The sequence below is a fragment of the Anas platyrhynchos genome, chromosome 3 (assembly GCF_047663525.1).
Source record: "Anas platyrhynchos isolate ZD024472 breed Pekin duck chromosome 3, IASCAAS_PekinDuck_T2T, whole genome shotgun sequence".
NCBI lineage: Eukaryota > Metazoa > Chordata > Aves > Anseriformes > Anatidae > Anas > Anas platyrhynchos.
In genome coordinates, this window is record NC_092589.1 from 4,210,194 (window position 1) to 4,234,949 (window position 24,756).

At 45.2% G+C, this 24,756-nt stretch overlaps 1 protein-coding gene across 7 annotated transcripts in view; it reads left to right on the top strand.

The window, feature by feature from the left end:
* SPTBN1 (spectrin beta, non-erythrocytic 1) overlaps positions 1-24,756 on the top strand; it is a 140,322-nt gene that overhangs the window by 69,872 nt on the left and 45,694 nt on the right. For all 7 annotated transcript variants that reach the window (XM_072035046.1, XM_027453223.3, XM_027453222.3 and 4 more), the window contains 7 exons: positions 13,937-14,088; positions 18,566-18,739; positions 19,983-20,074; positions 21,897-21,977; positions 22,693-22,808; positions 23,821-23,933; positions 24,558-24,745. In XM_072035046.1, coding sequence (XP_071891147.1) covers positions 13,937-14,088; positions 18,566-18,739; positions 19,983-20,074; positions 21,897-21,977; positions 22,693-22,808; positions 23,821-23,933; positions 24,558-24,745 — 916 coding nt within the window. The remainder of the gene's footprint in view (positions 1-13,936; positions 14,089-18,565; positions 18,740-19,982; positions 20,075-21,896; positions 21,978-22,692; positions 22,809-23,820; positions 23,934-24,557; positions 24,746-24,756) is intronic.

A 24,756-nucleotide genomic window follows, 5' to 3' on the forward strand; every position in this document is an offset into this window, starting at 1 on the left:
TGTTTCCCGTAGAAAGAAGCTTAAAGAAAAAGGCCCTTCAGTTTTCGAGGGGAGAGGCGCAGTCAGGCTGGCACGCATGCAGAAATTGTGGCAGAGTCCAGAGGCCGTGTTCATGGCTTCTCAGAGGCCTTGTGAAAGGTCTGGCATTAGCGAGCGGCCTTTTCCCCGAGATGACTGGAAATGTAGATAATGCCATGTTCAGTCAAGTTGGGTTTGTTCATAAAAAACGAGAACTGGAACTCCTGGCAGTGCAGGCTCAGCTACGCCGGCAGGACAAGCTTGCACTTGACAGGGTCAGTGTTGTGTGTGACCTGTGCTTTGGTAGAATATCCAGTTTTGCACACCTTCCAGTAAAACTCTGCTGAGCTCGAGGGGAAGGTCGTAAATATGATTTCTCATTTACAAATGTTGTATATTCCCTGCCTTAGCAAGCAGAAGTATCATCCCAGGTGGCGTTGTGCAGGAATTGGTTTGGTGTTCCTTGCAGAGCCTGCAAGCATCTCTGCCTTGGTGAATGTTCACGAGGCTTGGTGTGGGCTTGGGCGGCTGGGTTTTGTTTGTTTCAGATTTCCTTGTCTGTCTGGTTTAGTTTTATCAGAACTGAGTTTTCGGGTAAAATAGCTAGAGAACCATGCAAAAGAGTGAATAAAGTGTGGTGCCGAGGTACAGAAATTATCTATTACCACAGGACACTAATCACAAGAAAGGGGTGGCTGTAAGTCTGTGAAGATTGAACAAAACGGAGCCTTGTTGCAAAGAGACTGAGTCTTTCTGAACAAAATAAATGCCGTCTGCCCAGATTTTTCTTGATAAAAACCCTCTGGTGTAGGAAAGATACCTACGTTTAACTCAAGGGTTTGGCAAACTTTCCAGGAAGCCAGTCAATCTGCAAAGCCCCCTTCTCTGATGCTCTAAGCCAAGGGAGACCCATCAAGGGCAGTGAACCCACACAATGTCTCAGTTCTCCCTCAGGAGACCTTGTCTATCAGATTCAGGCCTGCTCCTTCGTTCATCTCAATTAACTGCTCCTCTTGGGGTTCAGCTTCTCCACTCTGGCGCCGTGAGCTGGGTTCAGTCTTTCCCTTCCCCTTACCAAAAAAAAAAAAAAAAAAAGCCAAGTGTTTGTTTTGCCCAGGCACTGCTTCCAGTTTTTTGAATATGATTTGGTTCCAGGAAAAACAGGAGAGTGATAACATGGCTGTCTCATCTGCAGTCAACTGACTACAGTTTGCTTTGGGTAATTATTAATTCTGCATCTCATTTAATATCTTTCCTTGGTTATCTCCAGGGAAACTAGGCTTACTCTGGTAGTGCAACTGCCTTTTTTTTCAGGGTGTGTTCCTCTTTTCAGCTTTTCCAGGTTGTCTGGCAATATAATGAAAGAGATTGCTCTGAAATTGCGGATGTGACTGTACTTTGATTGCATGAGTCATAGTCGTTACGGAATGACGATTCAGTACAGCTCTGAATAAATAGGGAGGTGTCTGGAAACGTCAGACATCGGCTTGGTTCTGAACTTGTGACCTCTGCGCTATTCTTGTGCATTGGGGAGTTAGATAATTTGGGCTAACCCTACCTTTAAGTGCTCAGTGTCGCAAGTAGCTTAAATAAAGGAAATTCCTTGGGGCAGCGGCGTCAGCACCCCAAGCAGGGCTGTGGGGAGCATTTCTCCTCTCGCACCACACTGAGGGGCCAGGGCTGCAGAGACCTTGCGGTACGTGGTGGGTCTTTGGTTAAGTGACCAAAGTCTGGTTGATTGAGGCTCTGATTTGGAGCCCAGAGGAGGAGGAAAGGGTGTCAGGAACTGTTTTACCCGTGATGGTGGGGATCACATTTGCTTTCTCAGAGGTGATTTGCTCCCCATCCTTTGCTGTCTCAGCAGGCTTCACTTGCCTTGTAGGGCGTGAGTTGCATTTCGTGCTCCTGGCCACACCTAATTACCAGAGAGGTTTCACATCCAGCACAAGGGAGTTGTTTTAGACAAGTGACAGTGCCTGTAGACAATTCCTCGATTGTGCCCTAGGTGACATCCTGGTCGCTGCCCCTTCTGCAGGTGCCCAGGACCTTCTCTAGGAGCAGCTGATGTGTGGATTGTGCCTGGACATGGTTTTCGTGGCTGTCCCCTAGGTCCTTATGGAGGCGGTTCACCATGGGAGTCTTGGAAGCTGTAGCACGTGTTTTTTGACAAATCCACTGCTACTCACACACTACTGAATCTTCTCTGTCTGTGCCTCCTCCCCACCCCCCAAAATTAATAAGTAAATAATGATAACTAATAGGAGATAGCATAAAATACCCATGATAAAAATCTGTTTTACTGAAACAGTTGCTCTTAATGGGCAGTTGCACTGATCCTTGCCAGCACATGGAAGCTGACAATGCTCTTTGCCGCTTAAGAAAAATGTTTATTCACCCTCTGTGCCTGCGGCCAGCTGTGTTACCACTGGTCCCTTGTTGCACACATTTCTTTTTAGTAAAAGCAGCCTCGAGTTGTCCTGGAGAACAGGCAGGGCTTAATGACACCTGACACGTGAAGGCTTTGGCCGTGCACGTGCATGCTGGTGGGGTGCGCTCCACAGGGAAGGAGAAGAGAGAGCAGCACCTGCCACTTGTCGCAACACAAAATAAAGCAGCATCTGAGGGGGAATTTTTAATCCCAGTGTTTTGCCTGACGGCCTGAAACGACTGCCCAGCTCAGTGCAACCTCGGCAGTACCTGGTCTGCAGGCTGGGTACGGGGCTCTCCTCTACCTCTCCTCCAGTCTGCATGAGCGTGGCCGACTCCAGCCATTTCCTAGCAGAGTTTTCAAGCGTATGCTTATGAGCTACCTAGTGCCTGAACACCTTTTGGCATCAGGTGCAAGCCAGCTTTCCCTTCTGGTTTAGCTCCTGTTGCCAAGTTGCAATATATTTCCCGGGCACCAGCTGCAGGTCACTGGGCTTCAGGTTCAGATGTGTTCATGGAGCTTGTTCTTGTGCGTTTGAGTTAGGCTTAAATATACTTGTATATTTGGAGACCTGTAGGCACTGCGCTGTCACATCTCACATTTTGGGAACACTCAAAGAAATTGCACATGGTCTGCGTAAGGTGGCATAAATGCATTTTCGTGTTCTGGAGTTCTTGCTTCCTGCTGGATTTCAAGACATTTCCAGCCTTTGTATCAGTTAAATTATTTCACAACTGCCTGTGTACACACGTCTCTGTGCAATTTGGCTAAGAAGGTATATAAGATTATTTTTTTTTTGGGGGGGGGGGGGGGAGCTGGAGTGCAGACCTCCCCACAGCATGACTAAGGTGGCGTCAACGAAATGTCTTTGGTTGAGGTGGTGGGTGCTTCTTCCACTGCTGGCATGCACCGAACTGGTGATGTTTGGCAGTTGCATTCTCTCATTGAGTTAAAAATTAAAGCAAGCAAAGGTAAATTATTGGGAGTTCTCACAGATAACTTCAAGAGAAGCCACACCTTTGTAGTGCGGAGAGCTTTTCAGGTTGTGCAGTCAGTGCGTTCCTGATCCAGTACGACTCACGAGTCCACTTCAAGACCAGAAAAACAAGTGATGTTTCTGAACAAAGATACATATTTAAGACGTTCAAAGTATAATTTTACTCAACTAATTCCTTCAAATTTGCACCATCTTTTAAATCTCAGAGAGATAATCTAGAGTTTCAAACAAAGGGAGTTTTTGCATTTTTCTGCTACTGCTTTGAAAGTTGTTCTATGGGCAGGTTCCTCTGTACTAGCAAAGTTATTTGTTTTTTCCCCACTCCTGCATAACTCCAAAGGCTGAAATGATTTTGCTTGAACATGCCCCATTGTTCCACAAAAGCAGATCAGTAAATGACCTTTGGATTGGAATCAAGGAAAATTTTGAGATGAGGAATTAGAATTTGTGTGCAAATCGCTTGTACCTCAGAAGTCACAAGAAAGTCAGTATGGCATGAAAAGACAGATTTTTTTTTTTTTGTAATTACCACATGAATTTCACAAGGAAGACCATTAATGCGTGGAGTGACTGATTGCAGTCTGTGTATGTTAAAGTTTACGTTGTGTTTGCATGTTCTGGAGCTTTTCTGCAGGAATTTACAGGGGAAGGCCCAAGTTGTGCTGTTCTCAGACAACTTCAGCTGGAGCTCTGCATGATGGATTTGCAGATTAGAGCCAGAGAAGATTAGGGGTTTTTCCTCTAATGCTTCTTATTAGCAGGTTGTTTCAAATCTCATTAAATTTCATTCATTTTAAAAACTCCCTTCTTAGAAATAATTGCATGTGATAAATAACACGGGTTCCTTCAGTTATACAAGTAATTGTCATTGTCGTCTGCCGGGTTTTTATTGGTGATAGTCCTTCTGCTTTTGTCCTGGGGGGTGTCTTTGGGGTTTCGGCTTAGATCCCAAGCACACAGAGCCATGGGCTAGCTTACCTGTGGTGCTGCTGCTTTCCTTCAGCAGCCTGCTGGCACAGCGTCGTGTGTCTGCCTCTACACTGCAGCCTGCAATTACCAATAATAAATTGTTCTGTGACCATGGAAACTGGGTGAACTAAGCGCATTGTTCAGTAAGGCTATAAAATCGGCCTGTTAAAGGGGAACTGTTATTAATACCTGATCAACACAGTGGTTGTTTAAATACATGTTTTTCCATTTAAAATATTTCTGTGATAATGAAAATTATAATTTAACAGCAACTAATTATAATGATAACATCTCTTAGTACCCAGATTTAATATTTTGAAAGGATTAAATGCATTCATCATAGATTTATTTTCTATTCATGCTTTTCTGTCATTGAAGTGAAATTAGATTTAAACATGAAACCAACAGAGGTTTGGCATTTCTTTCATCTACTCTTCTTTCTGATTACAACCAATTTTTGAAGAAGCACAGTGAAAACATCACACAGCTTTGACCTTTCACTCCACACAACATCTCAACCTGTGCCTCAGATAAAGGAAAAGACCCTACAGCTCTCTGGGGCCCTTCAGTGGGATTCCACGGGAATGCCGGCAGTTCATTTACTGGCCTGTTTGTTTGAGATTGCCAAACTTCTTAGAATCACGGGCTTCCTTGGGTTGGAAAGGGCATTAGGAGTGCGTTTGGTCCAACAATCCTGCTGACCGCAGGGGCAGGTTCAGGGATTATGAGGGTCTTGTGCTGCTGAGATCTGAATGTCCTGAAGGATGGCCTGAAGCTTCTGGTGGCCTGTTGTGGTGTCTGGACACCCTCCTGGTGGGCACGTTCAGCCTCGCACCAGCAGCAGGTCTTGGGCTGAGGTGTCTGCTGTGCCCAGGTTGGCTCCATAAGGAGGGGTCTCAGTGTCCATTTCCCTGTCTTGACGGGAACATGGAGTCCTGATGCCCATCCCTTACTGACTCATCTCTGCTCCACAATTATAACGTCATATCTCCAAATACCTAGCTAAGGAGGATCCCAGTCTGGCCACGTAGTTGGGCTGCAGAAACAGCAGGTTGCTCCTCGTCTTGCGAGAGTGTTAGCTGCAGTGGAGGAGGAGGAGGAGGACTGGAAAAAAAAAGAGTACAGCAGAAGGGAAATCATGTAAAAACAAAAAGCAAACCCCCCTACGTCCTATCCATGTTTTTCTTCCTCTACAGTGGGAATCCACTGTAAGATCTCTGTCATTCCCCTGGGTTTGCAGAACAGGGAAAGAAATAGGATGGACCTAGGGAGTTCCCAGCATGTTCTGTGCCAAGCCTTCTCCTCGCCCCTGAACCACTGCTAATCAGCCAGTGGCCTGGGCACAAACAAAACTAATAGCACTGCCCCACTTCCATAAAAAGCCTTGTGTTTCTCTGCATTATGCTCCTCATGTTTTTTAAAGGAAGTTGCAAAGACCCTGCAAGATTGTGTGTGCTTGAAATAGGGCTGTGACCTCAGGCTCTCCATTGTGGGGTGGGAATCCCAGTGTCCGGGGACAGGCCGATGCTTTTTCCATAGTCCTGCCAAGGAAGTGAATTGTCTGATATGCAAAGGGAAGAAATGACACTAACATCAAATCAGCCATAAGGTGTTGCTTATTTTAAATAGGAGCAACACTGAGGTATTTTCTTGCTGTTTGTTAAAGGACCTCCATTTGAACTATGTGTTGGACGCTCCATAGGCCACAACGTTAATTTCTTTATTCCACTTCCGCTATTTTGCTGTAAAAGCATTTTTAACGTGTTGATCTAAATACAGTTTGGAGATCAGGTATTGGGCCTCTGGGCTATTTCTCTTGTAATGCACACGGGGAAGGGGAGCGGGGCTGCTTCAGCCAGGGCGGTGGTGGCTGAAGCTTCAGGGCTGGGTGTGGGTGTTCCCGAGGGCAGCGCGCAGAAACATGGACCCGTTCCCCTCATCCACAAGGAAGGGTGCCGTTCTGTAGCTGCTTTGTGTTTCATCCAGGAAAACCAGCAGGCAGTTGGTATCCCAGAATACCAGGAAAAAAAAAAGGAAGGTTAATGTTTAGGAAATGGGGTGAATGACACAGTGTTTCCCAGAGCAGGGAGCTGTCCTGGTGCAGGAGATACTTACTCAATTTTGCATTGCAGTTGTCCTGAAGTAAAATGTGCAGCTCCCTGGTTTGTACTAAGGTAGAGAGAGCTGAACTGATTCTCTCAGAATCTGCTTAAATACATCAATTTTGTCTTCCGAATTAAAAAAAAAAAAAAAAAAAAAAGTAATCTGAGTTCTTCTGCCAGGTTAATCTGTTAAACCCAGATGACTTTGATGTTTCTCTTATATGCTGTTGAGACTTTACAGCAATTTTTTTCAGATGAACGTAATCATTCTCCTACACGGATCCAAAGCTGGCTTTTAGAGGGTTTATTTTTGTACTGCTGACACCAAAATGCCATAGACCCTGTGTAAAAATAAAGACAATGAAGGGACCTGCCCTTCCAGGCCCAGTAATGCTTGGCTGGCTACCGGACATTGTTTTGTGCATCACTGCATTGTTTGAGGGAGGTTTAGTGACATCAAAGAGAAAGCAGCAGAATTGTTTTTTTCCACATGCTGCATTATGCAGCTTTCCCTTTTTTCTTTTCAGAGCGTTTTCAGCAGTGAAAGTAGTCACGTGCTGCAATGTTTAATAGAGAAGGGTAGATATTTAATAGGATTTAGAAGCTGGCTGGTGCTTCCTAGTAAGAGAGAGCAGGTTGTTGTGCACAGTCCGGACTTGTGAACACTATGGTGTCTGTGCAGTGGGGTCGGGAAAACAGCAAGGGTTTTGCTACTAATGCAAATCACCAGCTGAACGCAGCATGAGTAAAATCACATTGTTGCTTTGTCATCTTTCACCTTTGCATTCAAGTTCTTGCCTAAGTCATGTTCCAGCATGTAAAACCTTTGCCATAATCTCACCATTTTTAATGGGGAAGTTGCACCAAAGATTGCTTTTACCAATAACCATAGCAAATTCAGATTGCTTTGATCAAAGTCGTCATCTGCAGTCACTTCTCCATGTTAAACTGTCCAAAATAAAAGTGAAGGGGGTACTTCTTCTAAAGCTCACCTGGTGGTTTCGAGGCGCTGGAGCCACACGCAGCACCTGCTTGCGCAAGATGCAGATTTGGCTTCCTGCGGGTTTTGCTCTGTGTTGTTCCTTGCCTCTGTGTGTGTGTGTTGTTACAGACTTCTCTTTTCCACATTCAGCCCCTTTCTTTCCATTTTTATCTACTCCTGTCTTCACTCCTGGCCCACTATCTGCAGCTGGAGGAAAGCAGCATCCACCTTTGGTTTTATTGTCTTACTGCTGAAGGTGAAATAGTCGTGGGATGGTTGAACATCAAGAGAGGCTTGCTTCATTTCCTTCCTTCTAAGGACACCTGATATTCCTCCTCACTGGGTGATCCCTCCTCCTTCTGTCATTTTCTTTCCCATTGATCTATTCCAACACATCTTAATGTAGACTGCGTGTGTAACAGGTGCCTGTGTGCAGTGCTCCTTGTGTTGTTCTCCCTGGACTTCTTATCGCCACGTGTACTGACACAGCACGTCCAGCAGCTGTGTGGAAAGGCCGTCACCTGGTGATCATTTATCCAAGCAGATGTTTCTCCCCTCAGCCGTGCCAGTACAGATATGCAGAGGTGCTTTTTTCCCCTTGGGGTTATATTTAGTATCGCATCAGCTCGCTGCCCCCAGCCACCCCGCTGAGCTGTCAGGTGCTCGCAAAGGGCAGCCGGGGCCTTGCTCCCTGCCTGGGTCGCGGGGCTCTGGTAGAGCCCAGTCTTGCTCTGAGCACCCGGCTCTGCCTTCTGACACCGTGCTCCAGGTGCCACCAGCACCGTTCCTTTCCCAAAGTGCTGCACAGTGGAGATGTTCTGTACAAGCCTTGCCCAAGCCTACCTGAAACAAGGGAGATTAGGCCCAAACAAAAATGATTTTGCGTTCACCAGCAGCCTTCAGTCATTGTGGCTATCCCAGTGCACACATGCATGTTGCTTGATGATGAATTCTTGTTTGATCACAGCGCTTTGGTCCCAGTAGCTGACTTGCCATTCTCTTGGGCATCTTTCTCAGTTGAAAAACCTTTGAGCGTGGCTGGAATTTGTGACACTGAATATCACTGGCTGCTTAACTCCATATCCTGGCAGCTTTGAGAAAACATGCAGCACTATCATGCGCCCTGAAAACCTACAGTAATGGCTACATCATCCTGTGAAAGCAAGCTCTGTTTCTCCCTTTGCATGGTTAGCCTGGGCTAGGGTCAGAGAATTAAGGGACGCTGTGGGTATTGGATGTCATCAGCAGAAGTAGTGTGCCTGGAGCAAGTCTCCTCTGCTCTCTGAGTCAGGGTGCCTAGCAGTGCTTCACGTAGGGTGCATGCTGGCTGCGTTTGTTGCTATAGTGAAAAAATAATAATTTTAAGCCAGGAAAACACTTCCAGCATGGAAAATAAAAAGGACTTAAACCTGCAGGAGACAGAGCATTTGAAGTTACGGATTAAAATTCATCCTTAATTTGCCTTGCTTGACGTATGACACAAATGTTGATACTGCATGGAGCGCGCTGCCCACCGGCTGGATTTGGCAGGGAGAATTTGCTGCACTCTCCCCAGGCAGCTGCACATGCACCAAGCACCCAGCAGCCATCCTAGACACTCGCTGTTGCTTTCAGCTTTCCTTTTATGCTTTAATTTCTATTTTTTGTTTGTTTGTTTGTTTTGATTTTCAGTAGCGTTTCAGCTCCTTTCAGAGCACTCCCTTTGCTGATAATCTGGCTGGGTGCGGAGGCCTTTTCAGCCTGGGTGCTGGCAGCAGCTTTTGCACACTGAAAGTCATTGTACCTGTGCTGGGCTGGCAGCAGTGAGTGCCAAACATGTTTGCCGTTCAGTTCTAAGCGGATTCAAGGTCAGTTTGTTGAAAATGTGGTTTGACCGGTATGGAAGGCAGCAGATTGTCTTGGAGCTGTTTTTAGAAAACAAGCAGCCGCACAGGTAACCTTTGCCACAAGAGCAATTGGCGGTGGTGTTGTGCAAAGGGACGCGGGCTGATAATGCTTTCTGGTGTGCAGGAGCAGCCCGCATCTCTCACAGCCAGCTCTCGGAGCCATGCATTTTGCAGGGCAGTTACTAAGAGATGTGCTTCATCACCCTGGCCCAGCCCCGTCGTTCCCTCAGCGTGTGGAACAGTAGGAGGTGGAGGATGTGGCCCCCTCCTGCTGTCTTGAACCAGGGATTCAGCAATTCAGACAGACACGGCTCTGGTCTTTCAGAAAGCTGACAACATTTTGATCAGTTTTACTTGTCATCAAATTAGCAGAGGCAGAAATGACTCTCCTCAGCCGGTGAGGGGGCTAGATGGCTGCTTGAGATACCCTCCAGCCCTGCTTTCTGCTAGTTGCAGTGAAAAGCTGTTTCTGTGAGTTTCAGTGAAATAAGCTGCAGCTTATTTACTAACTCCTAAACAAAGTCAGTCCTTGATTTATCACAATCACAGAGCTGGAGCTTGCAAGCTGCCATGTGCTACTGGTATTGTCATGGGGGCTTCCGCATAAAGGAAATTTCCTTCCTAGTGTTGCTTCAAGATAAGTCGGATTCTCTATTATCAATACTGCTGCGAGAGCGGCTTCCGTTTTCCTGCTGTGCCTGTTTTGCATGTTGTGCATTTCTCTTTACCCTTGGGAAACAAATGTTTTCACAAGCTGGAGGACGCTTGGAGCTCCACCCATATCCTCTGGTTTAATTAATCTTCAGAACCTAAAAATGTGTTTTTGAAGGTATGAAGGACGTTGGTCGAAGCGATCACATGAGATGCATAAAGAGTGCTTTAGAGCCCAGCACTGGCGCTGCAGCTCTGGCACCATCCCTCCTGGATGCACCTGGCCCCGTATAGGTTTTTGTGTGGCACCACACATTAAAATAGCCATAGTTGTGTTCTGAGCTTACGCGATCTGTCAGAGCTTTAAGTATCAGCTTTCCGTGTGCCTGTTTCTGGCCCTGAAACACAACCAAGATTCACGGGTTTTAGTTCTAGGTGTGTTTTAACCTGAAACCCTGAAGCAGAAAAACAGCTTCAGTTTGGAAGCGTTTGAAAGCATTGCAAAAACCTGCAGGCGTTGTGAAACGCCATGTAGAAATCAGCAAGCGAGGTTTTAACACGAGCAGCCCCCGTCACACAGCTTCCAAGACGTGCAGGTTCTTCCCATGTTACAGGAGCAGCGCAGCCTCTGTGGGGGCGGCAGGCACGGCCCTGCCCGCTCCGTGCTGGCAGTGGGATGTGGAGAGCTGAGCTCCAGGCGCCTTACAGAGTGGCCTTCCTGGGTGGCCGGCCTGTCGGGAGGCTGACAGCTGTTGTGTCTCTGCAGGGGTGGTTTTTTGGAGATAAGTTGCTGGCTGTCCCCCAAAGCTGGCAGAGAGCGGGCGGCTGCAGGCCGGTGTGGGGACCCAGCTCTCGAGGCTGCTGAGAGCCCTTGGCCCTTCCTGCTGGGAATCGGGGCACAGGTGGGGAGAGAACAAAAAGCCACTGAGGGCTGCAGCAGTGAAGCTGCTCGGACACGTGAAGAGCCGCCAGCAGGCTCAGCATGTGGAGATGGCGCCGAAGGTGGCTCCTAGGGACTTTGACACTGCTTTTGTCAGGCAGCGGGGGGGGGGGATGGCGCCACAGAGGATGGGTGGGGATCAGGTGCGAGGAGCGAAGATGAGAGCAAGGGTGGGGAGCTGAGGAGCCCGAAAAAAAACAACCGAACTCTTGAACCTCTCACTGTAAACAGGAACTAGAAGACCGCAGAAAGCGGTGCAGAGGAAACGGGAAGGTAAGAGGGGAGAGGCAGCAGCTGAATGTGAAGAAGTCTAAAGAAAGCAGGCCTGGTGGCACCAAACATTGGCTACCGAAGCACAGGGGGCCTCCAGCCTGACAGGGGCTGTTCCCACCCTCCCCCCTGCAATAATTGGGTGTGATTCACAATGCTGAACAGCCAAAAAGGAGTCGCTCTCCTGAACTTTCTCACACTTCTGTCCCTGAACCCCTGCCGCCCGAGAAACACACTTCCACACCCTCCTTTAGGGCCACGGATCATGCTGGGGTGGGGAAGCCTCTCTGGGGGACCACTCCAGGGTGGTCATCAGCTCCCCCCTGCTGCAAGTGCTGCCTGGGGCTGCCTGGGCTTTCTGAGGCTTCCTTTCAGCAGCAGCAGATCCTAAGCTGGCATCAATTAATTCTGTGGCACCAAAGTTTTCACAGCCTGACGCGGCACGTCATGGTTTTCCCATGTCATGTTTTTTCTGTTCAAAATCAGGCTCTGACCTTCATCTTTTTACTAAGGCCACATGGGTGCTCTTTTCCCACCCATTACTTTTATCCCGATCCCGAATTTGGAGGGTTGTTGAGAACCATAGCTTTTGACCAAAGATTTTTTTTTAACGGATGGCTTCACGGAGATGTCTGATAGCTTACTTGTTTATGTAAGATTATCTGTGTCCGGCTTTATCTGTAGGATCCTGTCCATCCGTTTTTCTCTTCAGGATGAACGTAACCCAGGGATCTGTGAATGTTAGGATTTTGTATAGAGACTGCAGCGACGAAATAAACTTGCTGAGCTGTTTGGGGGCTTGCTCAAAGCGGTGAAGCTGCTGAAGGGAGCTGTGGTAATTTCCACTGGACTTTTCTTTCAAAAAGCACCAGCCATCACAAGGACTCGTTCAGATCCAAGATGGCCCAGTGCCTGTGCTCCTCCTACGGCCTTGCAGTCCGCAGCTGCATCGGTGGTGAGGACAAACAGGAGAAGGAAAGTGTTGGTTCGCAGGACGCGCTGCTGACTGATCACAAAACCCACCTTTAAAGTCTTTCCAACACCTTTATTGTTTTTTAATTAATTTCATACCTTCTAGGTGGGCAAAAGCTGTTACATGTGGAATAGTTTCGGTGTGTTAGCTCCGGGGCACTTCCTACCGCATGGTCGAGTGGCAGGAGTAAGCTCAGAAACACTTGGGAGGAACTGAGATCTTGGGGTGGGGTTTGTGTAACCAGGCAAACCACCACCAAAGTGCTGAGCTGCTCTCCCACTCCCTTTCAGGTTTCTCCTCCTTACTGCTGTTGTACTAGAGTATTTCTTATCTTGTTGCCTTTTTTCCTTTTCCTTGTTTCCTAACTTTCTGTAGTCTTCAGCCTCAGCTTGTTTGTCACTCCTTGCCGCCAGGATCAGGTTTTTGCTGCTGGCCCCATGGTCCCACGAGTGGGACGCTGCAGCTGGCTCGGAAGGGGCTGGAGTCGTCTCCCTGCTGCTGCCAGGGAGTGGGCATGGCCCTCCTTGGGAAGCTGGGGAAGAACTGACATCCTGGGAAGTCTGCATCTGAGCTGTGGGTTCCTCTGAACGCACCGCCACCAACCTTCAGTGTGCGTAGAGCACAGTACTTGGAGTTCTCAGAGCTGGACATGTTACATTTTGGTTAGGATTTACCAGTCTTTATGTCCTGTTTCCAAAGGTGCCAACAACTTTAAAGAGACCTCTGGGAGGTTTAGATGCCCAGCTGCTTGGAAAAGCAGACCACTTCCATTTGTCTGTTTAATTACGGACTTAGGAGTCCAAGTTTGAGCACCTGTGTTGTGATAAATTTGGTCCATCGTAGTTCCCAGCTCAGTGAACTGACTTTCTGCTAACAAGGAAAGGCTTCATCCAAAACCCTTGGCAAAAGAATTTAACCACAGAGATGTCTAATATTTCTGTCTGAGAGTTCTCAGCTTGGCAGATAGCTGTTCGGGAGTTTCTGAATTAATGTGGGCTGCAGTGAGCCTGTGCATTAAGAGAGCCCTCATAGCCAACGTTTTCGTGTATAAACAGTTATGAAAGACTCTGGGAAGGGAAAGTGGAAAGAGCCTGTTTTTCTATGGTTAAAATAAATGCAACTCTACCTCAAACATGCAGTTACAGAAAAGTTCATCTTGATGTTGTGTAAATACAGTTACAGATGCTGAATCTGCAAATAAATGGAGGTGAGGGGGAATAAATGAGAAGTTTTGGTCTCTGCTTTCTTTTATACGTATGCTAATCCAAAGTGACCACTGCTATTTCAGGAGATCTGTTCTGGATTTGTTTGTGTATTCAAGAGCAGAAGTTGGCTTGTTCTTCCAGTGGTGGAAGATAACTCTTGAGCAAATTACTGGACAATTTGATCAGTCCAAAGTGGCTTTTACATTGCAGCTTTACAACTGACCTCTTTGCACCTTGAGAAAGCTGCTTACATGGGCAGCATGTAAGTCTGCAATCTATACTCCAGATTTATTCCACAGATAGTTACTCAGTAAAATTCCCAGTCATTATAGGAAATGCTGCGAGATAGGGAGAAAGGCGGATTTCGGGTGAAAAATCCCATTTTCTGCAATGACTGCTAAGAAAAGAAGCCAGCTTCTTTCACCTACTAGATTAGATGTATTTGAACATCACGTTTTGTTCAGGCACGTGAACTGTCATTTATTTTGGGTAACATTGTGGTGTTTTCTTAACAGATGAACGTGAGGCAGTTCAGAAGAAGACTTTCACAAAGTGGGTTAATTCCCACTTGGCACGTGTGTCATGCAGAATTACGGATTTGTACACTGACCTTCGTGATGGAAGGATGCTCATCAAACTTCTGGAAGTTCTTTCAGGAGAGCGACTTGTAAGTGTTTGATTATTAGTTTTCACTGTGTGTTTTTTGTTTGTTTTAGTGAATGCTTGGCCCAACTGAAGTACAGCAAAAATGAGTACTGAGGGTTCAACATTGCAAATGTCTTATATATTAAATGGGAAAAAAAGTCTGTTGCTTCTGGAATAGCTGAATACCTACATAATTAAGATGCCTTTCTGTTGGTTTCAGTAGGAATCAGAGAAAGTTGTCTTTGAATGTTTCTTGCTGGTGAGATGCTGAGCGCTTCCAGCAGTATTCTGCCTGCTCCTGGATCTTACAGAAGTGGAGCACTGAATGATCCCCATTACGTACTGCCTTCCCTAGAGCATGCTGTGGGGTGTGGAGAACAGGTTGGAGAGAGCCAGACTCATGCTGGGGAGCTCTGCAGTGGCTTTTGTTGTACTGTTGGTCACATTCCCACTGCCCAGGAATGCACCTGGGACTATTTGAGTTCCCTACAAATAGATAAGGCTTGGATTTTTTTTTTTTGTTAGAGGAATACCTAAAATGAATTTTAATAAATGGGCCAAATTGTTTCTTCAGGTATGATACCAGCACAAGCTGGTGAGTAAGAAAAGCTTTGTAGTGAAAAAAAAATAAAAATGCTGCTGCATGACAGGAGAACCATGTGTGAGGAGATGGCTGGGTATCAGCCTTTCATTCTGCTCCTTAAATGATGGCTGTGCTCTTAACTACCCAATTTAAAGCAATCTTTTCAAAGAAATACGGGTCTTTAGCTAAGACCTAAGGCTACATGAGGTTGGGGCTGTGTAATCGCTTGTCATCAAGCAGTCCTATTAATGGAAGCTTCATGGGCTAAGACTCTGGGTAATGAATTGAACATATGGCCCACAGTGTAACATCTGTACAGCGAGGCAAGAGAGGGAGATTTCCAAATGCATCTCTGAGGGTAAAAAGGAACTCTGACATGCAGGAAAGTACCCCGTCCTGGTGTTGTGTGGTTGGAGGTAAACAGTCTCAGTGTTTGTCAACTACATTTTGCCTGAAATTAGTTGCTCTGTGCCAAGTAATTTACTTCAGTGAGGTATTAGGTTTGACATGTTCACCACAGGTAGCACTGAGGTCAGATTTTATTCCTACATGAATAACTGAGATCCACATGCCACATTATTCGAGGATTTGGGCAGCAACTCTGGCACCTCTATTTAGATCTTCATATCTGCCTGCCAAGATTTGGCTTTCAGTGTCAAATAGCAGCGGTGAAGCTCAGACCAGACATGTGATTCTTGCTGCATGATTCATTTACATTTTTCACTCCAGGTTTAAAAAATGCAAACAGAGCTTACGCAGCTGTTTGGGTGGGGAGGGGGCAGGAGGCTGCTGGATCTAAACTTGCATCATCGGTTGCATATCGTGTTGGCAGCTGTCTGCACTCCCGTAGATTCTTATTGTAACTTCGTTATCTCAGGCTGGAGGACAGCAGTCTCTGTTTGCACAGTACATTCCACCACACCTTCCTCTGCAAACAAGAAAACAGATAACGCAATGCACTAAACCTTGAGACAATTACACACACCAAAAAAATTCCAGTAGGATCAGCACGTAGCATCCGCTTGCTGATGTTCTCCAGCCCTTTGGAATTTGTTGTAGCTGTTACTGGGTAGCTGCTGACACCACCACGCCACCCAAGCACAAATGTAAAGGCAGTGTCTTATGAAGTGTCTTATGCAGAAAACTTAAAATTGAGACAAACATCAAGTGGTAGGAAAGCAATAAACAAACTCCGAAACTCGCCTAGATAATTATTTTAATACACTGTGTTTACTGATGCAGCAGAACAGGAGTTTTTTTCCCCACATTTGAATCCAGGACTCTGGAGCTGGAGCCTGTGGAGCAGAGTCTGGTATGTAGGATACTAATGAAGGAAGCAGGACCACCCTTTGCCCCCTGTGAGACCTCCAGCCACATTTGATCAAACTGCATTTTTTGAAAGCTGTTGTGATTTTTGATGATGAAAACACAGACTTCTTGAAGGTATACTGGAGAACCTCAAAATGAGAGTGCAATAAGGACATTTACATCTTCTCCTCTTTGCTCAACTTGATCCCTAATGCTAGTGTTTAGTCCTTACTACATAAGGTCCTCTGTACAGACCAGTATTTGGAAATAAAACAACATCATCAATGGTCTTACTGAGCAAAGTGGAAAAGAATCCAACCAGTATGAAAAGATGGTTGTAATTTTGTTTGCACGTGCTGTTAATCAGTTTCTTCTAAACAGGAAAATAAACCTGAGAATTGTTTTCAGCATAAAATTGAGCATTTAGCTCAGTTTCTTCCATCACTAGATAAAGGATTAGTAAATTCCTTACAAGTCTTAAATGCCCAAAGGTCAAACTGTTTAAGCAGATTCTCTGTAGTGAATTTGGCCATGTTTCCCATTGGAAAAGGGAAGGGTTTTGATCTAAAACAAATAATAGAAGGCTCTGAGTTCAGGTAAATATAATATGCAGGGTCTTGAGCATGTCTTCTTTCCCTCTGGTTAGTTTTCTGGGTCTGTGTTAGCCCAGTAAAGAAGAAAGCTGTGCCTCACATATTTCTCAGGCTGAGGCTGTGCAGGAGAGCGTGGCAAGTGCAGCCACACCTTGTACAAACAGGACTGGGACAGCTCTTCCCGTGATGCAGAACAGTCGGTGAAGACAGCACGACCTGCCTGTGCTGCTGTACTGAAAGGTTTAACCTCCTGTCTCCTGCCAGTGCTCTGCGTTTTTTCTCAGCCAGGTGACACTGGTCTGTGCAGGAATTTGCAGTGCCTTTTCAGCCTACTAATAAGTCGTAGTCTGAACAGCTCCAGACCGCACTGGCAGTAAGCTGCTGTGGTCCCCATGCAGCAGAGGGTGCCCCTAGTCCTGGAGGACTTGCAGGTTACATTTCCACGTTCCCGTGTGATGTGCCATCATACAGGGTGTGGTTAGGAACCAGTGGGCCCAGAATCTGACTAAAACATCTCTGGTGAATGGCATTAGCTCTGTCACCTCGGTGCTGGAGCTTCTGAGAGCAGAAGCAGTGTTTTAATCCCCTTTTCTGCTAAATAATTTGAGGCATTAGAGTATACTCTGGTTACAGCTTAGGTTAGCGAGAAGGGCCCCCGCCTGCCCTGCAACCAGTGCTGTTCCCTTGGACCCCTCTTCCCAGCTGTGCTGTGAAGGACTCACTGAAATGTGACTTGGTGGAGCCAGCAGGAGGATGGATGCAGCATTGTCCCTCTGGAGAGCCTTCTGTGAGCAACATTTGCACCCAAAGCAGGGTCAGTTCCTGGAGATGCTCGCCCTTGCTGGAAGCTGTGGGCTGACTTTATCTGCTCTGTTTGCCAGCCTCCAGTGGAGAACTGTGCTGGCTGAGAACTGAAGTGAAACTACGGGCCTCAGGAATTTACACGTCCCAAAGGGCATCTTTCTAGTGAGCGTTTCATCTCAGTGACTGCTAGTCAGGGTGTAGTTTGTGGGGAGCGTATTATGGCTCTCACTGAAACTCTTCCCCTCGAATGCAGACTCAGGCAAGGATTTTGCCAGTACTATTTCCACGGCCAGTTAATTACAGTTGCTGTAGAAAACAAAGAGATCATGTCAATTAGTAGTTTGGCTAGGTACCTTCGGTGACATCTCAGAGGGCACAGAACAAGCTCTTCAGCTGTAACCCTTATCCACAGAACAAAGTTGCTTTAATTGTCTTCAGTTTTTCAGCTGACCTCTACATGCTGCTGATGTGATCCTGGCTTTTTTCTTTTGTGCCAGGCCTTCATAAAACTGTGTTACGTTGGTGTGGCGGTTCCCCCCCCTTCTACCCCACGGAGGCATAGTTTGGAAGAAATCTTGTCTGTTATTTTCATACTACTTATCCTACTCTGACCAAAAAATGAAGGAAATTTCTTTCTCAGGGTGTTTTATTAACTATCTGCAGTTCAAATCTGAGCTGTCCTTCCGGAGTGCGTGCGCCTGTATTTGCAGATGCTCTCTGGAGCATTTGCTACCAATTCCTTGTATTGCGTGCATCTGCCAGTTATCAGTTTCATTTCTTTATCTTTAGGATCTTCTTTTTAAGTGTGGAAGAACTTGTAAGAGAGAAAAGAGCAGCTTGGGAAAATGTAATAGGTGTGGCATGAACTTAATGAAATAAATTATCTGCCAGGTAGTGAGTGAAGAGACTAGGTGGAAAAAATGAAGGAAGTAAGCAGGGAAAACATTCAGAAAGGCCAATGGAATGGGCCACCCAGCATGTGCAGCACAGGTCTGGGGTGCTAGCGATCCTGCTGTGGGTCTGACGTGCTACCACTAACCTTGGGTGAATGCCCTGTCAGACGCAAAGAGGCCCCTAAATCTGAAAAACAAATGCATGCAGGATTGCTGCCTGGCAGTTGGCAATGTGGGTGACCTGCCTCGACTGAAATCAAGCACTTGTTTTCTTCCATTTACAATAATATATGTTTTTCTTCCTCTTTTACCTTCTAGCCCAAACCAACTAAGGGAAGGATGCGCATCCATTGCCTGGAGAACGTTGATAAAGCCCTCCAGTTCCTGAAAGAGCAACGAGTGCACCTGGAAAACATGGGATCTCATGATATTGTGGATGGGAATCACAGGCTGACGCTTGGCCTTATATGGACTATTATCCTGAGATTCCAGGTGAGGATACGTGCATACCTATACACACGTCTGAGATTTCCCTAATTGTTTTGTACATCTATTTTATTGTGCTTTTTAAGAGGGGACTGATCAAAGGTACTTAGTATCTGGCAGGGTGAAGTGTTTTTATTTTTATTGATTTCCTAATAAATATGAAACTCCAGTCACAGACGTAGGCACTCTTGCAGACCTAGAAGGAAATGCTACACTCATCTGTTGATCACCTCTGCACTGATTGTCATTATCCTGGCTGACATTGTGCTTAAATGGATTAAGGGTGCCCGCAGGAATTGTTTTAGCGTCTCACTTGAAGGCAGTGATTTCTTGTTTTCCAGCAAGTTGCACAGTGGTCTTTGCCCTCAGTTAGAAAAGGCAAAAAATTGTCTGCCTAACTTTCAGCAATAGCAATGTTGCTTCACTGAAACTATGATTTTATTTTTTTTTAATTAAAAAAAAAAAAAAGCAGTGAACTGGCTCTGGCTCCATAAAATCACAGAATCATAGAACAGCTTGGGTTGGAAGGACATTAAAGATCACCTAGTTCCAACCCTAGTGCCAGGGATGCCACTCACTAGGTCAGGGTGCCTCATCGAACCTGGCCTTGAATACCTCCAGAGATGGAGCATCTACAGCTTCTCTGGGCAAAAGAAGGTATTTTTGTCCATATGAAAGTAAAAATGTTTGCCTTTGTTTTTATTTTTTTTTCTTTTTTCTTTTTTTTTAAAAAAGGTGCCAGCCTAGAATCCGGAATATGTATTTGTGATGCTGCTAAGGGCAAACACTGTTTCCTCCAAGCTTGAGGCTGGAGAATGTGTTTGCTCCTGTGAAACTCCTGGTTAGCTTTTGCCTGTTGATGCCCCTGAAAAGACCGCTACCTGCTGTACCCCTCGGTCCCAGTGAGCCGGATGTGCTCAACATCCTGGAAGAGGTGCCATGTAGGGTGAAACCATAATGCTGTATAGAACAGGGTTTGCCTTGATGACTGGAAATGTTTTCTGCTGAAGTTTAAATTATTTGCCTCAGACTAAAGAAAAGAGAAATCCTCTTGTGAAATAAGGGCAGATGAAGCTTTCTTCTGGGATGAATGCTCCTAAATGAGGAAAAGCTTTCACGTACTTCCACCTTTCCCTTCATCATAGATTTCCTTTGTTATGTTTTTGATAGAATTTTTTCATATTTTCAAAAAAAGGCAAAAAATGGTGTTTACTCAGAGGAATGAACAAAGCTTCTTTGTTAATTTCAGATCCAAGATATCAGTGTTGAAACTGAGGACAACAAGGAGAAGAAATCTGCTAAAGATGCTTTGCTTTTGTGGTGCCAGATGAAGACAGCTGGGTAAGCATGGATTAAGTGATTATCTCTAAAGCGCTACAGAATTTTGAGTTTTCATTGAAATCATTTTAAATGGGCAAGTCCATATATATCCTTAAGTCGATTCAACCAAGAGAAGTGAACTGTTGTTTACAAATCAGAAAATTCTGAATTTATTATATTAATTCTGTGCAATAAACATACCAACCTGATCATCCATGAACATATATAGCATATGCTGACTCCTGCCCACTCCTACTTTGAAGAAAAAACTTTGTTAGGGTGTTTGCCACCAGTTTTCCCTCTTTCCATATAAAGTGGCATAGGTATGCAGGTGTTTAAAACAATTTCAGCTTTGCTCTGGTCTGCAGTACCTTTAGAGGATGCAGTCATTGAGTTCTTTCTTGTAAAGAATACAAGACCACCACTAGCCAATACACCACTAGCTTCTGTGAGAGTGAAAGTGAAGTTAACGGGTCCTGGGTCTCCAGCTCTTCATGTGTATTCTGGGAAAAATATAGAAGGAACAGAGCTGTTCCATGGAATTATAGTCAAACTTTCCCTTTTGATTGTCATGTGAGCAGGCCATGGGTGAGCTGAAGATTTGCTGTTTTCTGTCTGCATCTGTGTGTATTGACTGACTAGGATTTTCTGCACATAAAAAGCTGCTCTTAATTCAGACTTTTTTTAAACTTACTTTCAAAGCTCAAACATGAAATTACTTTTTGTTTAATGACATAAGATACAGATGTGCATTTCAAGCATTAAAAATGCTGAAATGGATTCTGGCCTTCCTACAGTATTTTTGCACTCCAGGCATAATGGGTTTTCTGTTCATGTTGAATGCAATGTAGTGGGATCCACCCAGCGTGGTGGATAAGATAGCAGCAAAGGTGCAGGTTAGTTTCTTGTTTTGGTTGCATCTTTTACTGTGAACTAGAAGGGGAACCAGAATTTGTGGCATAGAAATGCTTTGAGAGCTGCAAGGAAAACAAAACCAATGGTAAGGTGGCTACTGTGACATGCTCCCTGATTAGGCACATGGATTCCTAGTGTGAATTTGAATATCCATGTATCATTCTAATTCTTCCTTTTGAGGGATTTTCATAAATGGAAATATTTCCAAAACATTTCTCTAACCGTAACCTTTTTGTATACTTAAATACCCATTGTTGCATGTTTACCCCATGAAACATGGGTGTCCCGCTGATGAGTTGGGGCACTTCAGCATTATTCTAGCAATATATTTAATCCTCTGCTTCCAAGAACTCTTAGAAAAGTGATTTGTAAGCACCCAGAAATTTGTGGGGACTTAAAAAATACCAAACTTACCAGACAAATTTGGAATCCTTGTACCCATGGGGCATGAAGGTGGCTATCATATGTGCTTTGTTTAAAAGTCAGAAGGTGAATAGTCAGTCCTTGAAGATGCCCTGGCACAGCAGACAGTTTCAACAAAAACTTAATGCTTCACTGCTCTTGTGGCACCTGCATCCTTAGAAAAGGTTTCTGCTTTAAACTTGGAGGGATCTGAAACATCCTAGGCTTCAGGTTAGGCAGCAAGTTATTAAAAAAGTCATTCAAGTGACGCATTTAGAGCCTTCGTTTAGGAATGCATAGCAATTCTGCTGGGTTTACAGGATTAAATAACATGCACTTACCTCTAGTGTCTGTCTGATTAGAAACCATCTGTGATGATAGCTTGTCTGTTATGGGATGGTAACGTCCCACCCTCAGGTTTACAACAAATATGTCACTCCTGCGACCAGCCCTTAGTGATAGAGCATACGGAGCTGCAGCAGAAATGCTGTATTGATCATACTCTCTTTGCTTTTTGTTCTGGCAGTTACCCCAACGTCAACATTCACAACTTTACAACAAGCTGGAGGGATGGGATGGCTTTCAATGCACTAATACATAAGCACAGGTATGTGTGGGTAAACGTCCTTATGGATTTTGAAAGCTTGGACTGGTACAGCATGTGCTGTGTTTTGAGGGGAGGAAGTGGAAGAACTGCTGATAGTTTTACAGCAACTTGCCTTTCACTCTTGTGGTCACTGTAAGCTCATCTGGGCAACAGCTTCTCACATCGCAAGTTGTGTTTGGTTTCAAGAGAATAAATTATACACGTGATTGTTTCATTCTGTGAGTGACCAGGTTGGAGGAGAGTAGCCCATGCTGAGCTCTGGTCACCCAGAATTGAGGGTTTGGCGGTTGGGGCACAGCGATGGCCTGGAGGAGAAAGAAATCCCTGGGCAGTCTGGAGCTGGACTTTGACATGTCTGGCGATGCCACCCATTGGCAAGCTCGGGTGAAGTGAGAGAGCTTGCATGCATCCATCATCGTGAGGAGAGACGGTGTGACCACAGCTTTGACTGTTTGTTTATTTTCCAGGTCACCTTTATCTATGGTAAACTATCCTTGTTTTTTGCCATGGGCTAGGTTCTGCTGCTCTGCCCTGTGCTAGGCATTACTTAGTTCCTTTAATATGACATTGAAACATACAGGGGCACTGGGCAAGCGAAACCTTGGCATCGTGAGAGGCCAGGGTTTCTGGGAATTGCACATTTCATTTCATTTGTTCATTTGAGGGTGGCTGCACCGTGCTTTGGGAAATCTAAAGAATTTTTCATCCTGTCTAGGCCTGATCTGATTGATTTTGACAAGCTGAAGAAATCAAATGCACACTACAATCTGCAAAATGCTTTTAACCTTGCAGAGCAACACCTTGGTCTTACTAAGCTCCTGGACCCTGAGGGTAAGCATTCCTGCAGTTTTAATGCTTTGCAGCTCTCTGTGGGCTCTTTTCTTCCACCCCTCCCTTTCCAAGGACACTGTTTTGTGATAGCTTTCTGTCTTGAGGAGCAGCTGGATGCTGCTGACTCACTTAGTGATACAGCTAGAGAGGGAAGGAGAGAATGCAAGATGTCTCCTGCAGAGGACAGAGTTGTGGAAGCACAACAGCTTTAATTCTGAATTTATATTCCCCCATTTGACAAGACCACTGGACAGGCCATGTGTACATAAAATCATTCCAGTTAAAGGCACCCTTCTGGTCTGCTCTGAGAAACACTTTGCTTTTTAGTTTGAGCCAGAAGATGACAAATGCGGACTTCAGCCAATAGTTAGCAATTCCTTTCACAGACTCTTGAGTGAGTTTTAGCCTGTGCTTTCATGAGATTGTGCACTTGTGTATTGGCAGAAGTGCTTACAATGCTAGGACAAGAAACTTGCTTGTCACAGGACAAATAAATAGAGGCCATGTGTTTGGGCAAGTTTCTTTGTGCTTATTTTCCATAGCCTCAGAATTGCTGCAGGAGAGGAAATAATTTGTTTTCCATCTGTGTATCTCAGAAGATTTGCTTGGACAGACTTGCAGTTAGCTTTGAATCTCTCTCTCTCCAAATACCGATACAGCACTGACATTTTCTTCCAAATCATATAGGCACAAGGGTAGTTAGCCACGCAGTCTGTGACAAAATCTGGCCCAAAGACCCCTCGCCCATTTCGCATGCTTTGACCATGGTCTGCACTGAGACCGAGAAAGGAGAGCTTCTTAGTGATAGAGTTCAATACTGCATAACACCAAGAAATTCAGAACCAGTCTAAAGCTGCTGAATTTATTTCTGATTAGGACATAAATTGTAGGAGCTGAACTGCCACTGAACCCATCTCTCAGACTCTTGAGCCTGTTCTTGTTGGATTATTGCCTTTGTTGTTTTAACTTGTGCACCCGCAGTGTGCTAAGACAACTCTTGTTTGGTTTGCAGATATCAGTGTTGATCATCCTGATGAAAAGTCAATCATCACCTATGTGGTGACGTATTACCACTACTTCTCCAAGATGAAAGCATTAGCTGTTGAAGGAAAACGTATTGGAAAGGTTTGCAAGTTCAAATTATCAGTTGCTATAAAGTAGTTTAAATCTTTCTGATTCTTATTTTTCCCTCTTGGGTGTTAATCCTTAGAGATATCACTGTATGGTAGTTTTTAGTTTTGCTTTTGAAACATGTTTTGAATGTTAAATATTCCCATATGACCATGAGGAGTAGTTAATTTCCAGCTGTCTCTTATTAGAAAACATTTGGCTGGTGTTTTATTTTTGTTTGTTAATTGTGCATCATTGCTGCTTTTCCTTTCCCATTAGCTGCTCCTCACCCTCTGGGTCCTCTGTCTCTTCTGAAGCCCAGAAAAGTTCCTCATTTATAAAATGTGCAGTCATTCTCTGCCCTTCGGCAAAGCTGCCCCCATCCTTACAGCTAACAGACTGGATGTGAATCCTTTTGTAAGCCTCTGCTCTGCCCCTCTGTTGCCTTGGGATCATGGGAATTCAGTGCTGAGAAATGCAAAGCCCTTGTTCCTCGGGGAGCACAGCCCCTGTGGTGCTCAGGAGTGAGCGGTCTGATTCATAAGCCAGCAGAGCTTCCTTTATGCAGCTTGTTGGATTGAGATGACTCTGAAGGGCACTGCCCTTGAATTCATCTTTATTTTGTGCTGCTTGTTGTAGGTGCTCGACAACGCCATTGAAACAGAGAAAATGATTGAAAAATACGAATCACTGGCTTCTGACCTTCTTGAGTGGATTGAACAAACCATTATCATCCTCAACAATCGCAAATTTGCCAACTCGCTCGTTGGTGTGCAGCAGCAGCTACAGGCGTTCAACACTTACCGCACAGTAGAGAAACCACCCAAGTAATTTTAAT